At 39.9% G+C, this 24,795-nt stretch overlaps 1 protein-coding gene across 1 annotated transcript in view; it reads left to right on the forward strand.

The window, feature by feature from the left end:
• RAB27B (RAB27B, member RAS oncogene family) overlaps window positions 1-24,795 on the forward strand; it is a 63,602-nt gene that overhangs the window by 33,723 nt on the left and 5,084 nt on the right. Inside the window, exons 2-5 of the mRNA XM_065932765.1 lie at window positions 12,835-13,009; window positions 14,718-14,803; window positions 20,152-20,255; window positions 23,689-23,812. Of these exons, the coding sequence (XP_065788837.1) occupies window positions 12,857-13,009; window positions 14,718-14,803; window positions 20,152-20,255; window positions 23,689-23,812 (467 nt within the window). The 5' untranslated portion in view covers window positions 12,835-12,856. The remainder of the gene's footprint in view (window positions 1-12,834; window positions 13,010-14,717; window positions 14,804-20,151; window positions 20,256-23,688; window positions 23,813-24,795) is intronic.

Below are 24,795 nucleotides of genomic sequence, written 5' to 3' on the forward strand. Positions count from 1 at the left end.
ATCACTGTATGTTCAACTGTTTGAGAAAGTGCCAGACTGCTTTCCAGCGTGGCTGCACCGTTTCACATGCCCACCAGTGATGTGGGAGCGCCCCGTTTCTCCACATCTCCACCAGCACTTGATGCCGTCCCTATTTTTATGGTAGCCGTCCTGGTGGGTAGGAAGTGGCATTTGATTGTGGTTTTGAGTTGTGCTTTTCTAGTAACTAATGCTAGTGTTATTCACTCAGCTGCGTCTGACTCATTGTGACCCCGTGGACTGTAGCCCACTAGGGTCCTCTGTCCATGAAATCCTCCAGGCAAGCAGACTGGTGAGTTGCCGTTCCCTTCTCCAGGGAAACAAATGCTATCTTAGCATCATGTGCTTATTGGTCATGTGTATATAATATTTGGAGAAATATCTCTATTCAAATCCTTTGTCCATTTTTAAATTGGGCTGTCTTTTTATTATAGTTTGGATTAAAATTCCTTTTCAGAAATATGATTTGCTACTATTTTTGCCCAGTCTGGGAGTTGTATTTTAATTTGTCCCATGGTGTCTCTTGAAGAAAAAAGTTTGCAATTGTGCTAAGATTCATTTATCTATTTTTTTGTTACTGGTACTTTTGGTGTTACATCCAAGAAACCACTGTCCAGTTTAAGGTTGTGGATAGGTACTCCTATGTTTTCTTTTAAGCATTTCACAATTTTAGGTCTTACATATAGGTCTGTGATCCATTTTCTGTTAATTTTTGGGTATGGTATAAGGCAGCACTCCAAATTCATTATTTTGAATGTGATTGACTAGTTGCCATGGCACCATTTGTTGAAATAAAACTATTCTTTCCCCACTGAATTGTCTTGGCCTTCTTACCACAAATGACCATAAATGTAAAAGTTTATTTCTAGACTCTCAATTCTATTCCATTGATCAATATGGCTACTTTGAGGCCAGTGCCACATTATATTATTTACTATAATTTTGTAGTAAGTTTTGAAATTGGGAAGTATGAATCTTCCAACATTTCCCACTTTGGTCTAGATTATTTTGGCTGTTCTACGACTTTTGCATTTATGTATAAATTTTAGGGTCAGTTTGTATTTTCTGCCAAAAGGCAGCTAGATTTTGGTAGAGAATGAGTTGAATCTGTAGTGTTAAATTGAGTTATGTTAAAAACTAAATGTGTTAAACCTTAGTACTTAGTTCTTAGTAAAATGCCTGGTATGTAAGGAGGCAATATAATTCTTGTTAGACATTATCATTTGAATTAGCTCAAGTATTCCTTTTTTTATTTGATATTTTTGTTATTTTTGCTGCAGCTGTCCTGTGTGTGGCATTTTTCTATTCATAGTCACAAATCACTTTCTTTGGTAAAAATTATCATGTTTATATGAAAATTCTGTTAATTGGTAAAATCCATTAGAATTTTCCAAGTGTCATTCTTATCAATTTGGAGAAGCAATCATAAAATCCTGCATTGTAACATTGTAGAGAACTACCTGTGAAGTTTCTCATTACTATTTCTGAATTTCATGAAGTCTTAAACTCAAGAATAATATCTACAGAAGCTCTTATTCCAAGCCATAAAAGAATTATTCTCCCATTTGCTTAATATATTGAAAATTGGGCTAGAAGTCAACGTCTTCCTTTAAAAAATCTATGTTGAGGTGAAGGCTAATGTGTACACTAGCTCATATGTGTACATTAGCTCATGTGTGTAAATTTTTGGAGGGAAATATCCAGAACCATAAGGCTTAAAACTAACTTGCAGTAGATATAGAAATACTGCAATGGAATAAACAACAAACACTTCTGCTACTGGATAGTTCACTGAGAGACCCTCTCAGCTGCTCATGAGGACATCCAAGCAATCCTTAATGTGGGAAGTACATGGCTGTCTTTCAAAATTAAAATTTATGAGTTTGTAGTAAGTTACATAGTGCTTCCCTGGAGGCTTAGAGTGTAAAGAATCTGCCTGCAATGTAGGAGACCTAGGTTCGATCCCTGGGTCGGGAAGATCCCCTGGAGGAGGGCATGGCAACCCACTCCAGGGTTCTTGCCTGCAGAATCCCATGGACAGAGGAGCCTGGCGGGCTACAGTCCAGGGGGTCACAAAGATTCAGACATAACTGAGCGACTGAGCACAGCATATATAGGAGATCCCAGATGAAATAGGTTTACTTTCCATGATACTATCTTAGCTATGAGTGTGCCAATTATTCAATTTCCTAAGCCTCACAAAAAGGCATATACCTGAAGTGAGATTCTCAACGTTCAAGCATTTGAATTGTTGTTGTTGTTCAGTGGCTCAGTCATGTCTGACTCTCTGTGACCCCATGGACTGCAGCACGCCAGGCTTCCCTGTCCTTCACCATCTCCCAGAGTTTGCTGAGACTCATGTGCATTGAGTTGGTGATGGCATCCAACCATCTCATCCTCTGTCTCTCCCTTCTCCTCCCACCCTCAATTTTTCTCAGCATCAGGGTCTTTCCCAGTGAGTCAGCTCTTTGCCTCAGGTGGCCAAAGTATTGGAGTTTCAGCATCAGCATCCGTCCTTCCAATGAATATTCAGGACTGATTTCCTTTGGGATTGACTGATTTGATCTCCTTGCAGTCCAAGGGACTCTCAAGAGTCTTCTCTAGCATGACAGCATTTGAATGTTTTCATTCAAAAAAGTAGAATCACTGTAAGGGATACAGAACGTGAGCTTTATTAATCAGCTTGGATTTTACACAGTTGTGGGAGCTGTTTAGGAAGTCTGTGTAAGCCTGTTGCTTTTTTATGTTCTGTTGGACCTGAAGTCATCAGAACCAGGGTCAGGAAAGAAAGATGGACATGAAGTCAGAGCAAGGTCAAACGGGGAAACCACAAGGAATCCAGAAGGGCGCCTGGAGCGTGCCTGTGTCTCTCGCCACCTCTAAGCTCAGAGATGCAGCTGACCTGCTGAAGGGGCTGCGCCTTCTCTGTGAAGCGGCACACACACTCAGTCTAGGATTTCAAGAAGCTAAATAAGGAGATCTTATGAGAGCTAGAGAAACTGTAGCCCAGTTCTTTCCTGTGCCAACAAGGTGAGGTGACAGGTCAGTGAAAACATCCGTGAGCTTCAAGGCCTGGGCCCTCAGCATGACCCTGCGCACACTTTGGGACTGCAAACAGTTAAGTTTCCAAGAAGGCTGTGAAGTTCTCTTTTTTGAGGGGGATTTCAGTTTATCAGTATTTAAAAATATAAGTACAAGCTTTCAGAGGTTTCTCGGCATCTGAAACAGCAGCTTTGTAAAGTACTGTTTTATTCCTGTTGACCATTTAAAGCCAAAAGCCTGAATTGCTTTAACTACCCTGAGATTTGAGTCATGTCTGCTAAACGGTGTTTTTAACCACACATCAGTAAGCGGTTTGCTTTCTACTCAGGGGTACATGCGAGCCCCAGGAATAATGCTAGGCCATTGTTCTCATGTCCTTTTCAGAAATATTCCATTTAGAACATGTGTCAATATGATGCTACAACTGGGGACTTTGTGTTTGGCAGGCTCCAGCTGATCTGTAATGATCCAATGTTAGGGAAACACACAAAAAGCATTGATCTAAATGGATCTATATTAGCAAACAGAATGATTTAAAAGCTGTTTCAAGTCAGGTAAAAATGTCTTAGACCAGGAAGCAGCTGTATCCTGACCCTGATTGTGAGAATTATTGGCAAGCCGCAGGGTTTTAAGAATACTCATTGAGCAAATTTGGGCTTTAGCTGTTTCAAGTCCAGAATTTCAAGGTCTACTAGATCTTGACCACAGAGTTCTTTGCTCCTTATGGGCACAAAGAAGCCAGAATAAAATTGAAGTGTAGTAACTCATGAACAAGGAAAGTGTGGATATGATTTGAGTTGAAAAGAAAGAGCAGGGTTAGAGTAGGACATTCTAAGAGAAATTTAATGATAGTAGAAAATAAGATTACTGCACAATGGGTTATAATATGAAAGTTAAAATAAACTCAAGGCAATAAGACTGGTACATTCACTGATTTTATAAAGCCTTTCACAAATAAATGCAATTATACAGAATTAGAAATGTCAGGTGGAAAAATGACTATCAAAACAGAATATTTTAAAAATCATATGAGAGTAGTTTGTACAACTGCATAAAGTACATTTGAATTTTTAGATGAAACGATTAATGTTCTACAAAATTACAACTTTGCAAATTGATCCTACTGGAGAAGGATTAAATGGACCAATTACCAGATAAGAAATAGAGAGTAATTGAATCCCCCTCCTCTGCAAACAACACACACAAATCACCCCGATAAGATGGTTTCGCATGGAAATTCTTTCAAACATTTAAAGATCAAATAACTTCCATAATGCTTAAACTACTCTAGTTCACAGAAAAAGAAGGAAAATTTTCATATCCTCTCAATGAAATGATTACAATGTAAAGCTCTAAAGCAAAGATTATTACAAAAACAGAATAAATCTTATTAAAACTGATAAAAAATTAAAGTGTAAGTGATAACTTACACCTTAATAATAACCCAATAAAATAACCCAACAGCACATTACAAGATACTACACCCTGAACAAGTGAAAATTATTTCAGAAAGGTAAAAGTGTTGCTCTGTAGGGATATATATCAATAAAAATAAGCTAAGGAGAAAAACCAGAAGATCATCTCAATAGACGAAGAGAATAATTGGCAAATTCAATATCCACTCATGTTAAAAACAGCCAGCCTATTCCTTAACGGAAAAATACAAGGGAATTTCTAACTAAAATCAGAAAACCAAGGATGTCCATTATCTCTGCTGTTCTTTACCTTTATAGCAGAGGCATCAGCCAATGAAAGTAGATAAGAGAAAGCAAATATAAGCATAAAAATTTGAAAGGAAGGTATACCTACTAATCAATGATATGATTGTACATCTCGAAAATTCAAAATAATGAATTGAATAAAGCACTAAAATAATAAGGAATTTTGGCAAAGCATTGGGTAATAAAACCAATATGAAGAAGGCAATAATCTTCATAAAAACAAGAAAACAATAATAGGCAGAAGTTAACAGATGAATCCCAAGTTACAAAAGCAAATGAAAAAATAAAATAGTTCATTGTGAACTTAACAAAAATATCCAAAATTTGTATTAGAAAAAACATAAAGTCATCCTGAAAGTCACAATAGATGACTTGACCACATGGAAGACATATGTTTGGGGATAAGAAAATTTAATTTTGTAAAGACGTTAAGAAAAGAAGAACAATGAGAAAGGGATAACTTTTTCAGATATTAACCATTTTATGAATAATTATATTTAAACTGGTGCTGCATGAAGAGACTGTCAGACTATGGGAAGAGAAATTTTACTATGTGACAAAAGTAGTATCTTAAGTCAGTGATGAAAAGATTAATTTGTACATAAGTTGTATTTGGACAACAATAAAAATATGTTTGAATCAATTTTTCATAACATGTTTTTGGTAAATTCCAGGTGACTTAGATATTTAAATATAAAATTAAAACCATGTAAGTAGTCAAAGAACACATGAGTGAATTCCTTTATTACTTGGGATGGGAAAACCTTACTGTGATTCAGAATTTGATTTCTCCTCCCCCAAACATCAACAACAAAAATAAAAATCTTTTGGGTGGCATAAATAGCACAAGCAAAGTAAAGAGACATGTGGGGGAAAGTATTGGCAACTTAAAAGCAAAGTTTTAATTTCCCAAAGACATGAAGAACTTCTAATAATAGGAGGAATAGCCCATTTTAAAAAATGAACAAGACATATGAGCCTTCCATTCACACAAAGAAGGAATACAAATAACCTTTAACCATATGAAAAGACACTTGACCTTGATCATTATAAAAGAAACACGGGCTAAAACAGTACTAGGATATGGCTTCTGACTATCAAATACGCAGAAAGCCAAATGTTTGATAGTCTTCTCTGTAGGTAACCACAGTGTCAGTGTTTAGTTGAGATGTCGTCAGGTTTATATTGAATTATTCATGAAAATAAAATGTTATGATGCCCTGGAATTTGCTTCAGAATAATCTGGTAAAGGGAGAGTTTTGGAAACATGAGACAAAATTAGCCATGTACTGGTAAGTTAGAAGGTGGGCAGTCAGTATGTGGGGGTACACTACTATTCTCCCAAACTCTGTATATATTTGAAGTTCTCATAAAAAGTAAAAGGGAAGTTCATGCAGTTTCAAAAGATACCGCAAAATTAAGCTAAAGGGAAAAATGTTACCTTACAGAAAAAAAGAATTTTAGAGAAATAAAAGTATTCATTGGTTTAGAAGTGTGCTTAGTTTGTGAGAATAATGATATATCAATGGAGGAAAAAAACAATTTAAGGCTGACCTGTGTTAGAATTTTTGCCCTTTATTTTCAGTGTGCATGAGCTCAATGAATTCTTGGTTTATCTCTATTATATTATATTCCTTGACCATAGAATGAAACAAAACGAACACACTTTTAAAAAATAGATAGATTTAAAAAATAGATTTGATTGCTCCAGGAGACACATTGACCCCCTGTCAACCTAAGTAAAAGTTGTCCTGTTAAGTTGATGTTGATTTATGTTTGCAATTTGGTTTGAATCTTCCATACGGGCTCACATCCATTAATTCTAAGTAGCCTTTAGGAAATATGGAAGTAAAAATTATCTTTAATAAACCTTGCTAGAGGAACAAAATGTAACAGAATACACTACAGAGAATGTTTGTTTGTTTTTAATTTACACCCCCTCTCCTTCAGCTTTCCTCCTTCCAGAAAATGCCTTCTGCTGTACTGATACAAGGCTGAAGGTCCCTAGAGTACTCCAGCCATCCATAATTTAACTCTAACATCCTGGACATGCATGTGGTTATAGGAAGCTGTATATCAAGGTCAGTTAATGAGAACCACCTTCAGGCTATCATTCAGATAATGAAGAGCTTGCTCAGAGAGTCCCAGACCTCAAATGCTCTTACTGAAGCCCAACACAAACCCATCAAATAAACATAAATGAGGAAATATTCAACAGCTGTCCATTTTATGCTTGCTAGTTTTATTTTATTGAAACCATCTACACTGAATGCAAAGCAATATCAGTGATATTTTATTTGTCTACCATTTTAAGCTTTCCAAAGTACCTTAAGAATATTAAGTTGGTTTTTATGAATTTAGTAAGTTCAGATCACAAGGTCATAGCTTGTCAGGATGTTCTTAAAGTTGTTATTTATGGAACCAGCTAAGTTCGTATGGATCAGTCTGTGTAGTAGTCATCCACACATATCTGTAGCATTGGTTAAGCTCCTTGCTAGAGAAGTAAGAGTCTTATCCGCAGAACCATGCAAAACGTCATGCAAAACAGGTCGTGCCAGTGGTTGTTAGATGGACAAATGGATGGTCTCATGGAGGAGCCCCATTCTCTGAGCTCTGAACTCTTCAACAGACAAGTTTATATCTTCTCTGCCAGCAAAAATCTCACTTTCAAAAATTATAGTTCCCTTGTACTTTCCCTCTTCCCAGGTTATTTGAAACTGTTCCTCTAAAGATATTCTGTTTTGAGGAAGTTTTTATACTCTTGTGCAGCTTAAAATAGAAAAATGAGCTCAGGAAGCCAGATCTGGACACTAACAAGGTCATTATTTCATCTAAATATTCACTTTATAGGTGAGGAAGGAAAGAGAATCCACGTTCTGAACTTGGAGAGACACCACTTCCACCAGCTATTCAAAGATGAATATTGTTAATCACGACACTGGTGTGGCTCTGAGAAGCTTAAATAGATTTATATACTAACACATATGTATTGGTCCTCTCCCAGGTGGCGCTAGTGGTGAAGAACCCACCTGCCAATGCAGGAGATGTAAAGAGACACAGGTTTGATCCTTGGGTCGGGAAGATCCCCTGGAGAAAGAAATAGCAACACACTCCAGTATTTTTGTCTGGGAAATTCCATGGACAGAGGAACCTGGCGGGCTACAGTCCATGGGGCTGTGAAGAGTCAGACAGGACTGAAGTGACTTAGCGTGCACACACATAGGTATTGAGCTCCTCCTACATGCCAACCACTGTACTGGGCTCTGTGGTTCTAGCAGTGGTCAAGGAAAGTGAATTCCTGAGCTAATGGAATTTATGTTGAACAAGAATGAAACATAAGAGGGTCAAAAAAGAGAGAGAGAACATATAGGCAACCTCATTTGAGATAGTCTGACTATGAAAATCATGTTCCTAGAGAAAGTTCCTCTCCCCCATAAAATGAAAATATTTCTACTTTCTACCTTTGTAACTCACTTTCCATTTCAAATCATGAACAGCAGTCTCGGGGTTCCCTCTATTAGACACTGCCACCCCATAAATTCTGTAACTTCCCTGCACATGATTTCTCATCTGTAAATCAAAGGCTGTGGGCTTGTGCATAGTCGGTTCAGTGATGTCCAACTCTGCAACCCTGTGGACTGTAGCCCGCCAGGCTCCCTTGTCCATGGGATTCTCCAGGCAAGAATACTGGAGTGGGTTGCCATAGGGTCCTCCAGGGCATCTTCCTGACCCAGGAATCGAACCTGCGTCTCCTGTGTCTCGTGCATTGCACTTTACCACTGAGCCACCAGGGAAACCCAAACTAAAGGCTAGGCCACATAATTACTTAGATTTCCTTCTACCTTTAAGATTCTTCATTAAACAGAGCCTCATGGCTGTGTTGAACTCTTTTCCCTACTCCTCCGAGCCTCTCTCTGTCCCACGAGAGGCTCTGAGGAAGACACTGCTATTTCTGTGTCTCAAAGCCTTGTGGCTCTTGTGGTGTAGTTTGTGACACAGAGATAATGTAGGGAGGAGTCAGACCCATTTCCTGAAGCATGACAATCTTCTGGCTTTTTCTTCCCTTTTAGATTCATAGAACTACAAATACTGTCAGTCATCGTGCAGGAATAAACAATACTGCTAAACTTGTCAGCTTTTTGATCCCTCCCAGATCTTTTTACTTTTTTAGCCCAGTTCTTGGAAAAAGCAGGCTTATCAAGGCTTTTATTTTTCTTTGCAGTGTTATATTTGCTGTGCCAAGGATAGATTATTGAAATAAAATCATATATTTTAGGACTCAGAAAATCACATAATTGTAAAAGAGGAACCAAACCAAATACAAAAGAACTTAAAAAAAAAAAAAACACACAAACTAAATGCAAAACAATTATATGTATATATGTATGAAATGAAGGCTTCCCTGGTGGTTCAGATGGTAAAGAATCTGCCTGCAATGCGGCAGAGCTGGTTTCGATCCCTGGGTTGAAAAGAGCCCCTGGAGAAGGGAACGGCTACCCGCTCCAGTAAAAAATGAGTCATAAAATTAATTTTTAAAAGAAACTTGGAGGCAAGCTATCTTATACCCAGCTTGCTATGTCAGTTTCTTTAATAGTCTATTGAAGACACTGAATAAATTGTTTCCACAGTGCCAAGTTTTGCATTCATTTCAGGTGGAATTTATGCTCAGTGCCACAAAATCTCCACCTTCTTTCACTTAAAGAAAAGATTCTGTGTAGGCTACAGTAGAACTGATCCATGTTAGCTAGGGGCATTGACTCTGAATAAGCATGTGATCGGGAGGCAACCCCAGGCAGTCTATGCACTGTGGATTGGCGTCAGGCCAAAACTACATGGTAGGTCGTGTAGTTGGCAAGGAGTGATAGTCCCATTCTGTAAGTGGCGATTAACATGGCCCTGAATCTCCTCGCGTACCTCATTCCTTCCTATGCTGTAAGGCTAAATGCAAGTTCATCTTCCTCCACAAAAGCGTCTCTGACGTTTGCAGTCCATGAAAACCATTGTTTTGCTGGAACTAAAAAGCACAATTATTTGACTCATTTATCAACTAATTATGTTCCACCACGTAAAATTATATTGTATTTTCTTGCATCTTTGTTCAACTTCTAAGTGTGTGCATGCCATGTCAAAAGCTAGATTACAGAATAATTTGTGATTAATTTTTGTAATTTTGTAATTTTATATGGTATAGTTTGTGACACAGAGATAATGTAGGGAGGGAGTCAGACACATTTCCTGAAGCACGACAATCTTCTGGCTTTTTCTTCCCTTTTAGATTCATAGAACTACAAATACTGTCAGTCATCGTGCAGGAATAAACAATACTGCTAAACTTGTCAGCTTTTTGATCCTTCCCAGATCTTTGTTTTTACCCCAGTTCTTGGAAAAAAGCAGGCTTATCAAGGCTTTTATTTTTCTTTGCAGTGTTATATTTGCTGTGCCAAGGATAGATTATTGAAATAAAATCATGTATTTTAGAACTCAGAAAATCACATAATTGTAAAATAATTTTATAATTTTCATCTTTGGACCTGATACTATATATTGAAGATATTTAACTAGATTTGCTCAAGGTTTAACCTTTTGTGACACTGTCACCTATAATATTGCAAAAAGCATAGTAGGCATTAAGCAAGATTTTTAAATGTGCTGATCTATCTTCTTGACTCTGTTTTCATTTTTCCAGGAAACCACAGTATCCTCCAAGTTTATCTTGTATTTAGGTAACCAGTAGCTTCAATTTCTTCCCTCTGATTATCAAGGTGTCTGGGAAGAATTTTGCTTTAATTACTTAACTATCTTAGAATATTTTAACTTAATCTGTTTTTTCCCCAAGAGAATTAACAATTTTATCCGATTCTACCAGTGAAATGACAGAGTTTATCACCCTTGGAGGAGCTTCGCATGAGCAAGTTTGGAAGGGAAGGAGAGAATAAGATAGAGTGATGGTGGTGGTGATATACCTTAAATGGGGAGGGGGAACCATATAACTTTGGCATCAATCTCCTCTAGCAACACATTTGGCTTAAAGACTAGGAGCAGCAGTATCTTCAACCAAAAAGTCCTGAGAAGACATTTAGTGCCATCCAAACACAGCACTAGTCGCTGCTACACCGTCCCTCAGGGCAGACTTTTTCTAAGAAGAATTTCACATCAATAGTGGAGATACCTGTATCGAGGAAGGCTGGTTGTGGATGGTTGCTAGGCACTTCTTCCTGAGCAGTGATTATCCTTTCTATGGATATTACAAAAGGAAAAGAGTACATTTGTAGTCAGCAAGCATCCACCCTGAGAGTCTCACTCGGTGAAGAAAGGATGATGTTATAAGAGGAAAGTTTTAGTGCAGAAATATGTATTGGCAGCTCTCAAAATACCTGTGCTCAAAAACCATCCACTAATTAAAGAAATAGATATCCACCACCCGTAATACATTTATTAGGATTTAGCATCAGTAGGGTTCAAATTTTAGAAAATTCTGGTGTAAAAACATTGTAAATCTTCCAAACGATGTAATAATTCTGGCTGGCTAACTACATGATTTTTTTTTTCCATCGTTATTTACCCAAAGGCTTGAAACCTTTTAGTTTTACCATGTGCTAAAATGACAATGCAAAATTTTAAAAGTTTTGTTTAAATTGCATCGTTTTCTTACATGTAGAAAAGTGATTAGAATTATGTAGCAATTTTATTGGAATAGCGTGTTGTTGATCTTTGATTTGGATCATCTCAGAACTCCTGAAGAACACAGTGTTTTCTGAACTGTAGAAGTGGAGGAATATTCCTCCCTCTCACCTAATAGAAGAGAATGTTTCTAATTCAGGGACATCTTCATAAGCCTTTCTCTACATAGAATATGACAAATCCATTTCTATAAGCCAAATCAGTTGTACCAAATGGCAAATAATTTTGCTACCCTGGAGAGCAGAAACTGCACCAAGTGTTTAGTGGATGATGGTGTAATTCAGAAGCATGTGGCAGTAGTTTTGGTGTCAACACTGTATTTAATATTAACCCTGGGCATCCATCATCCGTAGTTATTGTAACAACTGAAGAAATTAAGACTGAGACAGATGTTTAGAGCACTGGGAGAAATGGCAAGGGATGTTCCTTCAGGAGAAACGTGAGCAGAATTACCAGAGTTATGCCTCTGAATAGCTCTTCCTCTTTTTCCAAGGCCTAGAAAATATCCAGCAGATTTGCCAAATACAGCATATTTGCCATTGAAGAACAGAGGGCTCAGTATTTCAAAACAGAAGATTTTAAAACATGGCGATTGAAATGATTTCAAATCAATGTTTTTAAAGGTTGTCATTTTGTTGTTAGTTTTTTTAATTAAAAAGGAAATATTTTGTATTCATATAATACAAAGTTCATCCTGCAGGATTAGATGAACAATATCCCCCTAGGTTTTTGTCTTCCATTACTTATATATAATTTCAGTCTCCCTCTACACACCTGCATCGTCTTGGACATACTTTTCTGTTCCCTGTGACTTGTCTTCCTAGCATCATACTCCTGATCTGAAGGGACACTGGTTTGAAAAAAAAACAAAAGCTATAACTCTTTTAAGTTCTACTATTGCCTTGGCAATGGCCATCCATGGTGGATATCACACACTTTTTGCTCCATATTACCTGACACGAGAGCTTCACTGGTGGCTCAAATGGTAAAGAATCTGCTTGCAATGCAGGAGACCCAGGTTCGATCCCTGGGTCGGGAAGATCCCCTGGAGAAGGAAATGGCAACGCATCCCAGCATTCTTGCCTGGAGAATTCCATGAACAGGGGAGCCTGGTGCAGTCTATGGGGTCACAAAAAATCCAGACACGACTGAGCAGCTAACCCTTTCACCTGACATGATGTAAAAAGATAGGCACTAAGTGAAATCATGGAAGAGTTCTTAGTTCTGAGGCTGCTCTGAACTGGTTAATGCAGAATTTCAGAGAATAGAGGCATTTCAACTTTATAACTCTGAAAGCTAAATTTACATTGTTTTGAAGGAAGCCAAAAGAAAACAATTTTCATCATAAATGCTTATTTTTCCCTTAACACAGGCCCACCATCACGACCATCACTATGACCGATGGGGACTATGATTATCTGATCAAACTCCTGGCCCTTGGAGATTCGGGGGTAGGGAAGACAACATTTCTTTATCGATACACAGACAATAAATTCAATCCCAAGTTCATCACGACAGTAGGGATAGACTTTCGGGAAAAACGTGTGGTAAGTTTTTAACCATACTGTTAACCGGTTGCTGATCCTCCTATATATAAAATAAGAATTAAGAAACTATGTTTATTGCATTGCAAGGTGTCTGTCTTTTATCACATGAAATTCATAACCTGTCACTTTGATCCAATTTGAATATTATATATTACGGTCTCAACTCTAAATAACATTTTGCTTAGGAAAAAATCCAGTGGCACTTGTCTCCAGAAGCACACAGAGCAACTAAAATAAATTATTTATGGGTTTATATGGTGTGTTTTCTATGAATTCTTAAGGAATCTTTCCAAACATGAATTCGTTATCTAAAACCATTAAGTCCTGATCTAAGTTTCTCAATAAAAACAAAGTGTTCATTTCCCCGTGCTTAAGAAAGAGGTAAAAGAATGATTGGCAAATAGCTGGAACATGAGCTTTGTGAGATCCTGCTGCATTTTTATTTATGTGTAGACTCAGCCATCAATCACTAGCTTCTTAGGAACAGAATGTGAGACCAACCCATGCTATTTTTCAAGATAAGAGAGTTAAAGTGAGAATCACAGCCACTTCCTTCCCCTGTGCTAGACGCTAATGACAGGAGTAAGGATATTGTGGCGTGTGAGGCGTGGCGCAGAGGCGCAGAAGCGAGCCAGGGTCGCTCCTCCCAAGGTGCTCTTGGGCGCCAAGATGGCGGCGGCTCCGGTTCTTGTCACGAATCCCCTCAGTACCTCGAACGCGATTCACTTTGCTGTGTTTGTCGTATTAGAAACAAATACAACATTGGAAGGCAACTGTACTCCAATAAAATCTTTCTTAAAAAATAAATTCACTCATTCCCCATGAATTGGGGGGAAGAAAAGAAAAAAAAACAAAGAAAATGAGGATGGAGAAATCATGATTTCTTAGAGTGTCCCGTCCCTTTTCCGAAAGTTCAGTGCTGTAGTCTTAGCAAATTTGCTCCCAATCCCTCCAGTGTTTTTCTGTGCCTTCTCCCCATATGCCTCCACTGATCTAGCGATAAGTCCTTGCAAAGTTTTCCCTTTAAAATATTTTCACTCAACCATAAGGAAGGGAGCTAGGTAATATTAAAATTGTTGTACTTGGTTTAAATAAGAACTCAAAAGGCCATCACCTATAAAATTTAAACGTTTCTAAAAAGAGCCTTTGAAGAATGGATAAAAAGGGAAGACTCGGAAGAGCCTGTGTAAACTTATTGAGCAATCCTGTGTGCATTTCATGGCTGTCTTTTTGAAAGTCCCAATTCACAGCAGAAGATACTCAAGTACTTGTAAAATATTTTACTGTTTTAAAAATTCCTTAAAATCTGTTATTTCACTTAAGTTTGCAGTAACTCTGTAAAATAGGAGATTATGGGTCTCAATTTGCCAATAAGAAAGTAAGATTCTATGAAGTTAAATGAAGAGTTGATATCCGAACCTAGAACTTGGGTCCTTAATCGACTGTTTGCTGCTTCCTTGAGGAAATGACAGAAGGTGTCTAATTGAAGTTTGCAGGATGCCTAAATTGTGTTGAAAACCATACTTATACTTGACATTTAAATGTGAGACTATATGTGATAACTTCTAGGAGAAAAAAAGCAAATATTTATTCTCCACTGTGAACTTTGACTATAATAATTGAGAAAAAATATGCTGAGTGAACCCAGAGAATTTGAATGCTGACAAAATCAAAGCAGCATAAACTAATGACATTTGTGTTCTTTCAGGTTTACAACACGCAGGGGCCAAATGGGCCAACAGGGAAAGCGTTTAAGGTGCATCTTCAGCTATGGGACACTGCAGGACAAGAGCGGTAAGAGTGAACTATTTCGTTTCTAGCTATAAATCGCTTAGAAAAATTTACTTTAATATGAATGTGTGTTTGTACAGTGTGTGTGTGTTAAGTTGCTTTAGTCATGTCCGACTCTTTGTGACCCTGTGGACTGTAGCCCACCAGGCTCATCTGACCGTGGGATTCTCCAGCCAGGAATCCTGGAGTGGGTTGCTGTTTCCTCGAGCAGGGGCTCTTCTCAACCCAGGGATGAAACCCATGTCTCTTATGTCTCCCACATTGGCAGATGAATTCGACCACTAGTGCCATCTGGGAAGTGGTATTGTATGTGCCACTTTTAATACGACTACTGTATGTGAACTTGAAAAATGTAAGGATATGCAACCCTCCTCCTGGTTTCAAAATAGACATCTATATCAACAAATAAAAAGAAATTATATGTAGTGAATTAACCATAACTAGCAATTGTGTATTTGGTGCAGATTGCAAAAATCAAATTTTCAGAAATCTCTATGAAGATTCTTATATATTGTCTTTGCACTTTGTGATCATTAAAAAAAAAATCCAGAGTTTAATTGAACTGGGGTGGGAAATTAACATTGTTACAAGTGCTACTTGAAAAGTGAGTTGAAGGAAAGGGTGTTAATATATTTTTCATCTCTTTCTGTCTTTACACACAGCCACGCACCCTGTACCATTTGACTGACTTTACTATGATTTCGGTCACATCATCACCCTCCAGCTGGAATGTTTTATTCCCTTCCCACCATTCCTGAGCCTCTCAATAGGCCTGGCTTACATTACACGTGCGTGGTGGGGCTTTGCCAGACTCCCCAGCTGAAACACACTCCCTCTTTCTTGAACTCTTACAATGTCTATTCTTCCATGCCTTCGAGACTGCATGCATGCTGAGTCGCTTCAGTCATGTCCAACTCTTGGCGACCCTATGGACTGTAGCCCACCAGGCTCCTCTGTCCATGGGATTCTCCAGGCAAGAGTCCTGGAGTGCGCTGCCATCATGCCCTCCTCCAGAGGATTTTCCCTGCCCAGGGGTGGAACCCAGTCTCCTATGTCTCTTGCATTGGCAGGTGGGTTCTTTACCACTGTGCCACCCGGGAAACCCATCCATGCTTTAAGTTACTTTAATTAAATAAAGTAATTGATTATATACCACCTTATAATAAGACTTCCCTGGTAGCTCAGTGATAAAAAATTCGCCTGCCAATGCAGGAGACATGAGTTCGATCCCTGGGTCAGAGAGATTCCCCTGGAAAAGGAAGTGGCAAACCACTCCAGGATTCATGCCTCGGAAAACCCGTGGGCAAAGGAGCCTGGCAGACAACAGCCCATGGGATCGCAAGAGAGTTGGACGCAACTTAGTGATTAAACAACAACATCTTGTGATAAGGCGTGTCATTTATTTTTGTCTCTCACGGCTGTTCTTCAATTCACTTGTGGCCTTCTTGCCCCAACACAATTGTGAGCTTCATAAGAACAGAGACCATGATTGTTTTCTCAGCCTTGTCTCGGGTGCAGCGACCCAGACAAGAGACACCCGGTAGACCGTAGTGTTGATTGTTTAGAGCTGGTGGTGCTATGCCATGATTTGAAGAAAATACATTTCTTTGAGATCCAAGCTTTCAAAGTGCAAAAGACCCCAAGCTAGTGAAGTTTTTCAATATTAGATGAAACAGAAATTGGCAATAGATTGTCAGAGAAGATAAGTAGAAGGCACATACCTCCAAATTCTGCATCACATGTCTTACAATGTTTATGCTTGTAAACACTTCAGGCTTTGAAATGAGTCCAAAACATTCTCACGTTCAGTGAGTGTAAACGCCAGGAGAGGTGCCGGGCCCTCTCTGGGAGCTCTTTTGACTGTGAATTCCATTTACACACATCCTTCAACGCGGCTGGTTCCTCTGAAGTCGTTCCTCACAGGAATCTCTGTTCATGTGTCAGTTTTGTTGTCACAAAGATGTATGTTTTATAGACCAATTTAATTCATTTTTGAAGAAGTAATATGAGAAAATGTGGTTCCCATATGTCTTCGCACACGATATGTCAGCCTAGCATGATGGCAGGCTTCTCTCATCTGTCCCCTTAAGACAGCTGCTCTAGGAGAGAAATGGAAATACTAGGGATTGTCTTAGTAACACCAAGGTTATTCATCCCTTGAGAATTTTGCGTTCTGTATATTAAAGTGTAGCTAAGCAACAAGATAAACAATGCCTCACACCTCAAGCCTGTGCCCGAGGACGTCTGGCACTGTAACCCATGTAAGATAATGGTTATTGATAAAAGTCACATTATGGGAAGGAGGAAAAAGATCATACCCCTATGTAAACCTAAAGGATGCAGAGCACAGACTTAGTTCTCAGTGAGGGAGAAAGAGCTATTACGTGCCCCTGGGATCTGATTATTCATGGGGTCCTAGCTTTCCACATTCTGGGGACAAAATGAGGTTGGTGGGTGGAGCTGGAAATAAATAAGATTACTCATGGAGTAAACCCTAGGAAGGCTTCCCTGGTGGCGCCGTGGTGAAGAATCAGCCTGCCAGTGCAGGAGACACAGGAGACATGGGTTTGATCCCTGGGTTGGGAAGATCCCCTGGAGGAGGAAATGGCAGCCCACTCCAGTGTTCTTGTCTGGAAAATCCCATGGACAGAGGAGCTTGGTGGGCTTCAGTCCATGGGGTCGCAAAGAGTTGGCTACGACTGAGCGACTAAACATGAGCACAAAACCCTGAAAACTCCAGGGGCTCACGAGGGTCCTGGGGTGGAGTGGTCCAGGGTATGAGCCTGGCTCAGAGCAGAAGTCTCCTGTCCCTGTTGCTATGGATGCACAAGTGTTTGCTCCAATGAGATCTATCCAACAAGCACGTTTTAAAGTAACTGTCGTGGGCTGTAGTAATGAGAGGGGAGGAAGGCGCAGTAGATTTGTCCTCAGATGAGAAACACACAGACTCATAGCCTTAAAAAAGACAGGACAGAGAACAGGATCGGGGCTGACTTAGCCACACTCTTGTGGTTTGAGTAGGACACAGTTTTGTGAGTACAGATAGTCCCCAAAGAGGAAGAAACAACCATTCAGTGAAAGCACCATAATCTCTGAGCTTCTAGTGACTGGCAGGGTCAAATCCACAAGGATAAAATTGAGTGAGACTTTTGGTATTTCATAATCATCATGATTATATCCTACCAAAGAATCTTATTTTGGAAATAAATAGTCTTCACTAAAATATCTCTTTTCTGTGTCTCCATATTAAAAGTATTGTTTCTATTGAAGTCATTTACCTCCTTAATAATTTCATATCCTTTGCTATTTTCTATCTTTGTTTCTCTAAATTTGGCAAACAATCATAAAAAAAAAAAATTTCAGAGTCATGAAAATGCAATGGATAGTGCATTAAAAACACCACTTCTTTTCTCTTGGAGATTCCCATCTAGGATGGAATTTGGACAAATAAACAATTGCAATAAAGCTTCAGGACAGTAACAGGGAAACAAAGGCTGACTGGTGGCTGTCGGGTACAGCAGGAGAAGTCCATACCCAGATGGTGGTGTTAGGAAGTCTGCATAGGGAAGTGATCCTCTTATATGTATAAATATTACACTCATACACAGCGTATGAGTAAATCTTTTCCTGGCTAAAGAGGTAGGAGGTAAAGGAAGCCTGAAGGCAAGGTCACCCACAGGAATAACAGCGTGAGTGAAAGCCCAGGGGAAAGCGTGAACTTTCCAAGAACTTAAAGAAGCTCAGTATGCCTGTGGGTAGTCAGGAGATAAAGCTGGATAGATGAGCAAGGGTCGGTTCGTGCAGAGCCTTGGCGGATTATTGAAAAGTTCAGTCGTTATCTTTAGAGCCAGGTATCATCATCTGACATTTTTAGCAGAGGGTTTATAGAATCAATAGGAAGAAATCTGGGAGTGAGAGGACCCAAACCACACTGGAGACAGGAAGCCTGTTGAGAATGCTGTCGAAATTATCCTGGTGGAAGATAATGGCCTCGAAACTAGAGTAGTGGCAGGGTACGTGGAGAGACATGAGAGGATCAGGAGATATTTGTTGATTGCTTGTATATAACAGATGAAGGAGAAGGAGGCCATGGCACCCAAGGAGGATGGTGATGCCACTGATAGAAAAATCAGAGGGAGGGTGAGTTTGGTTTCAAACATGTGAGGTTGCTGGTACCTTAGTTTCCTCCAAGTGGAAATATCCAGCAAGTAATTGGGCATACAAGTAACAAGGCAGGAAAGATCTAGACCTATAAACTTGGGATTCAACGTATACACCAGGATAATTGAGCCAGCAAAGTAGACAAAATAACCCAGTGAATGCACGTAGAGGATGAAGGGGTCAAGAATAGAACCCAGAGGAAACCCAAGAATCTACAAATAGGCCAAAATAGGTGACCAAAATATTAGGAGGACATTTAGGATAGGAAGAGATCTGTTGCTCTGCTTAAAGTCACGTGTCTTTCTGAAAACCAGTGGCCAACTTCACTTCTTTATCAGTATAACCCAAAGCTTCTCTGGGCCCTGCATGTCATCTCCAGTTTTGCCGATTGCATACATTGAAGTGGATCTCAGAGCATCTTCAACTTCCCTGAGGGTGTTGGGGTGGGGAGGGTTGGAGCAAGAGAGAGAAAGTGTTTACATTGCACATGATGGAGTGTATTCTTCAAAATCCTCCCTTAGAGATGAGTGTTCTTACTTTCTGTCCTCAACTAGTAAGTCTTTCTGCTCTTCCCTCCAGTCCCCTAATCATAAAGTTTTCTTCTTCCTTTCTTCACTGTCTTTCTTCCTTCTCCTTAAGAGACATGCATGTTTTATCCCCAAAGAGTACGAATAAAAGCGTTCTCTCGCCAACGTTGTTTTTCCCTACAAAAGAACCCTAGCTTCAGCTGCTGACAAGTTGTGGTTCTCTGAACGCAATCACAGGCACTCATTTTCAGACTGCCATGTGCTATAAGCTTCCTTCTGGCCACAGACAGGAAAATTGAAAAGTAGAAGTTAAAGTCTCTGTCCTGAAGTGCCTTATATTTTAACTGTGGGCCACAAGATGCCTGTGAGCCAAAGAGAGAAGGATTCCAAGAGGCTGTGTAAGCAAGCGTGTGATAGAAGGTTACAGACTCTTGCCTGCGTGCCTGCTGTGGAGCATAAAGCCTCAACGGGATCTTAAATCTACAACCAGATGGACTTCTCTGACTCTTCAGCAGTCTTTCTGCCCACTCGCCCACTCGGGAGGATCATCCAGAGGGATGCCATGGAGAGTTCACATCTGAAAGGGACCTAGTGTTGTTTGTATTGTCATCAGAGTATCCAGCGAACTAACTTTCAGAACTGTCCACTGTGTTTTCTTGGCAGATTCCGGAGCCTCACTACGGCATTCTTCAGAGACGCCATGGGTTTCTTATTAATGTTTGACCTCACCAGTCAACAGAGCTTCTTAAACGTCAGAAACTGGATGAGTAAGTGGGACTGAATAACTTCTGTTGGCCACGTGGGGACCCAACAGCTCTATCTGCTTCTTGGCCTCACAAGGTGAAACCAGAAAGAGTCACAGGTTTAGTGTTGCCCATGTTACCTGCAAAGTGGTGGCTTGTATGTGGCTCACCAAAGTGGCTCGGAATTGGTTTTTCCTTTGACACCTTAGACGAATCACCGCCTGTGAGTAAGGACTTTATGATTGCAATGGACGGGCCATTCATTCCACGTGTGCAGTAAGTCTCCAAGGACTTCTTGCAACTGAGCAAACAGTCACTTCTACTTTGTCTAGCCTGGAGTGGACACAGAGAAGGCACGGCATTTTCTGAGTGGGCACACTGGCACCTATAGTGTGTGCCCTTGCACGTGGGTTAACTAAATAATTAACTCAGGGGTCAGTGAGGTGAGAAATTGTTTCAGAGCAGAGCAGCCACATGAAGATATCATATAGTGTGTCTGTCAATAAGCTCACGTTGAAATTTTACTTATTTTGAACAAGTGTTCAAATGTGAGAAAGACTGGTATAGAAAAATCTCCAGCTTTCATGGCAATTTAAACACAATAAGGCTTCAAATTAACCTAATCAGTTATTAAAACCAGATTGATGTAAACAGCACAGAAGAGTGGTATTTTATTTTTCCTTTTTAAAAAAATAGATGTAGCACTAAAGACCATATTTAAGGTTACAAATACCAGTTTTGAACCCACTGGGACACACTAGCAATCCCACGGGGCTGGTGCTACTTATTTCTAGAGTTGTTGGGGCCGTCTGTGGCCAGAGGGCTATTTTTTGAAAGATCAGATCATGTTATACCCTGCTCCAGATCCTTCTGGGGTTTCCTGCTTCACTTGGAAGAAAACCCAGAGTCCTTTGCTGACCTCTAAGGCCATCATGGAAGCCTGGTGTGCTGCAGGCCATGGGGTCCCAAAGAGACACGACTTAGCGACTAAACAACAGCAAAGACCATCATCGTCACTTCCTCTGTAGTTCATTCTCTCTGCCCCGCTCACTGGCCCCCAGCCGAGGTCTTCTGAAAAGCACAGTCCTGCCTTGGGGCCATTGGTCTCTGCTTCCTTCTGCCTTGATTTCTGTTTTCCCACTTACACCATGTGTTAATTCTTTCGCCTCCTTCAAGTTCTTGTTCAGACTTCATTTATCTCTTGGAAGAAGCTTTCCTGATGGCTCCAATCTAAAACTGTTCTTCATCACTCTGAGTGTGGTCAGGACACTTTCTGCTTCATTTGATCTCTGCCCCCACCTGACATCATATATATTATATTACATCATATCATATCATATCTTTCTTTGTTTTGTCATTGTTTTTCTTTTTTCTTTTTTTTTCATTTATTTTTATTAGTTGGAAGCTAATTATTTTACAATATTGTAGTGGTTTTGTCATATATTGACATGAATCAGCCATGGATTTACAAGTATTCCCCATCCCGATCCCCCCTCCCACCTCCCTCTCCACCCGATTCCTCTGTGTCATTGTTTTTCAGTCACTAAGTTGCATACAACTCTTTGTGATCTCATGGACTGCAGCATGCCAGGCTTCCCTGTCCTTCCTTATCTCCAGGAGCTAGTACTCAACTTCATGTCCGCTGAGTCGGTGGTGCCAGCCAACCATCTCATCCTCTGCTGCCCCCTTCTTCTTTCTTTGCTTCCTTGTAGTTTTGATTCTTTCCACTCTAGAATGTGAGCTCTGTAAAGGTTCAAACTTGATCTGCTTGTTCTGTTGCAATACCCCAGAGCACCTGGCTGAGTATCTGGCTGTGTAGATTCTCAAATATATGCATATCTTCTTATTTCATATTACATATAATTAATAAATATAGATATATGTAATGGCTTTAAATGTAAGCTCACTAACACAGTTGTGCTAGTGGAGAAAAATACTAACAAATTCTGACTTACTTATTTGCTTTTCCAAATGAGTGTTCATCCTAGGATCTGTTTCCATTTTCTTTTATTATTACATTTCTTTATCTAAAGTGTTATTATTGGATAATAGGTAATATTTTATTTTTATTAATAGGCAATATTATTAGATAACACACCAAATGTTATTATTAGATTCTGAGGAGATAAGGAGATAATAAGGCTATTCAGTTCTTTCAGAGTGATTTGTTCATCATTTTTCAAGGTAGATGAGATGCTCCCTTGCTTCTAAAATTTTCCAGGATACTGTTGGGATTTAAGATAATTAATTGCCATTTCTGATAAGGCTTTAATTTCTAATATCCAAATAACTGGTGTTACAGTGTCACTACCTCCTCTGGCCTCAACAAGGTTGCACTTAGCATGCCTTGAGGTAGAGAGTAAAATAGTCCCATAACCTTGAAAATATAGGTTGGCAAGGTTTTTCTCTTTTTAATCATTTCTTTCCTTCCTCCCTCCCTTCCTTCTCTTCCTCCTCCTTCCCCCATACCTCCCTTCTTTTGGAAAAAAGAGAAAAAACAAATAACCTGTCTTAATATTATTTCTACATGAATTTGGGGTGTTTAAAAAAGCTCTGCTCTTATGAATCATTACCTTGGATTTCAGGAAAGAAAAACGTAGCAGCGTCCTGAAGGAAAGAGCAGACACCCCTGTGCTTGAAGGGGCTTCCCAGGGGCGCCCGTGGTAAAGACACCACCTGCTAATGCAGGCGACATAAGAGACGCGGGTGTTCGGTCCAGGGAGGGGAGATCCCCTGAGGAAGAGCATGGCAGCCCGCTCCAGTCTTCTTGCCTAGAGAATCCCATGGCCAGGGAGGCTGCAGTCCAGAGGGTCGCAGAGAGTCAGACACGACTGAAGTGACTTAGCACACACGCACATACACTTTAAGACCATGTTCTCGTCTCTTCACTTATATTTGAGGAATAAATGGTCTGAAAAGCAGTATATTCAACTCAGGTGAACATTCCTGGATGTTCATTTACGGGGGGGCGCAGTGATAAAGAATCCGCCTGCCAATGCAGGAGACACAGGTTCAGTCCCTGCGTTGAGATGATCCCCTGGAGAAGGAAGTGGCACGCCACTCTAGCATTCTCGCCTGGAGAGTCTTATGGACAGAGGAACCTAGCAGGCCACAGTCCGTGGGGTCGCAAAGGGTCGGACATGGCTGAGCACACATCACCTCACCTGTGTTCATCTCAGAGGCTATTTCCCCAGATGTAGAAGATCACTGACAGGTATTCACACAGGTGCTTCACACACGCTCTTACTAATCTTCACAGCCTGCCACCTGTGAGGCAGTATCTCCACGTTCTAGGCAAGGAAACCGTGGCTGGGAAGAGTTAAGCACCTTGGCTAATATAACTCGGAAACAGCCAAGCTGGAGACGCACAATTCAATTAGGACCCTAAAATATGAGCAGTCTTTTGACATCACTTGTTTACAACTAACTTGCTGATTCCATCTGTTTTCTCTCCAAGGCCAACTGCAAGCAAATGCTTATTGTGAAAATCCAGATATAGTATTAATTGGCAACAAGGCAGACCTGCCAGACCAGAGGGAAGTCAATGAACGGCAAGCCCGGGACCTGGCTGAAAAATACGGGTAAGTCGGCTACGTGGAAATATCCTCTGACCTCACACACTGCTGCTCAGTTAGGGGACAGGGTCATAAAACTGATATTCGGAGGGATCCCCTTGATTCAGGAATGACAGATGAATGAAAAAGATCTCCCAGAGGAATATATGTGATGCTTTTAATGAAATTATTTAACAATAATAACCACTCACATTTACTGAATGCTTATTGTGTGCTAGCAACTATTCCTAGACTTTAATTTATCTAACCCCTGTAATTATATATAGGAAATTTAGAGTTATCCCATGTGATATATGAGGAATTGAGACACAGAAAAGTTGAGTAACTTATGGAAGGCCACATAGCTAGTGAGTATAGAGCTTGAATTCAATCCAGGCTGTCTGAGACCAGAGCCCATCATTTTGAACATTGTGTTCCACAGCCTCTCAATAGCTGCAAAACTCTAAGGAATAATACCTGACCTGGACATAATACTGCAATTATTATCCTGAGAGTGAAAGTGTTAGTCACTCAGTCTTGTCTGACTCTTTGCAACCCCATGCACTGTAGCCCGCCAGGCTCCTCTGTCCATGGAATTCTCCAGGCAAGAATACTCCAGTGGGTGGCCATTCCCTTCTCCAGGGGATCTTTCTGACCCAGGGATTGAACCCAGGTCTCTTGCATTGCAGGCAGATTCTTTACCATTTGAGCCACCAGGGAAGCCCAATTATTATTATTATTATTATCCTAGCGAGTTAAAAAATGTTTAAACACCCCAAGTAGTTAGAAACTGATTTCCAAGGCAGAAATTGTCATTCTTTTTCAAATTTAAGTTCTTTTGCCAAATGTGACAGTTCTTTACTTCCTTGTGAGTTTTACAAATAAATGTACATGTCTTCTTGAAACTTTGGATTATAAATAAATGTAGATTGTATTCACATGAATATCCTATGGTAGTGCCTGCTTAATTTCTAAATCAGACTTCTAGATAATTGATTATAGGGAAGTAA

The sequence above is a fragment of the Muntiacus reevesi genome, chromosome 4 (assembly GCF_963930625.1).
Source record: "Muntiacus reevesi chromosome 4, mMunRee1.1, whole genome shotgun sequence".
Classification (NCBI taxonomy): domain Eukaryota; kingdom Metazoa; phylum Chordata; class Mammalia; order Artiodactyla; family Cervidae; genus Muntiacus; species Muntiacus reevesi.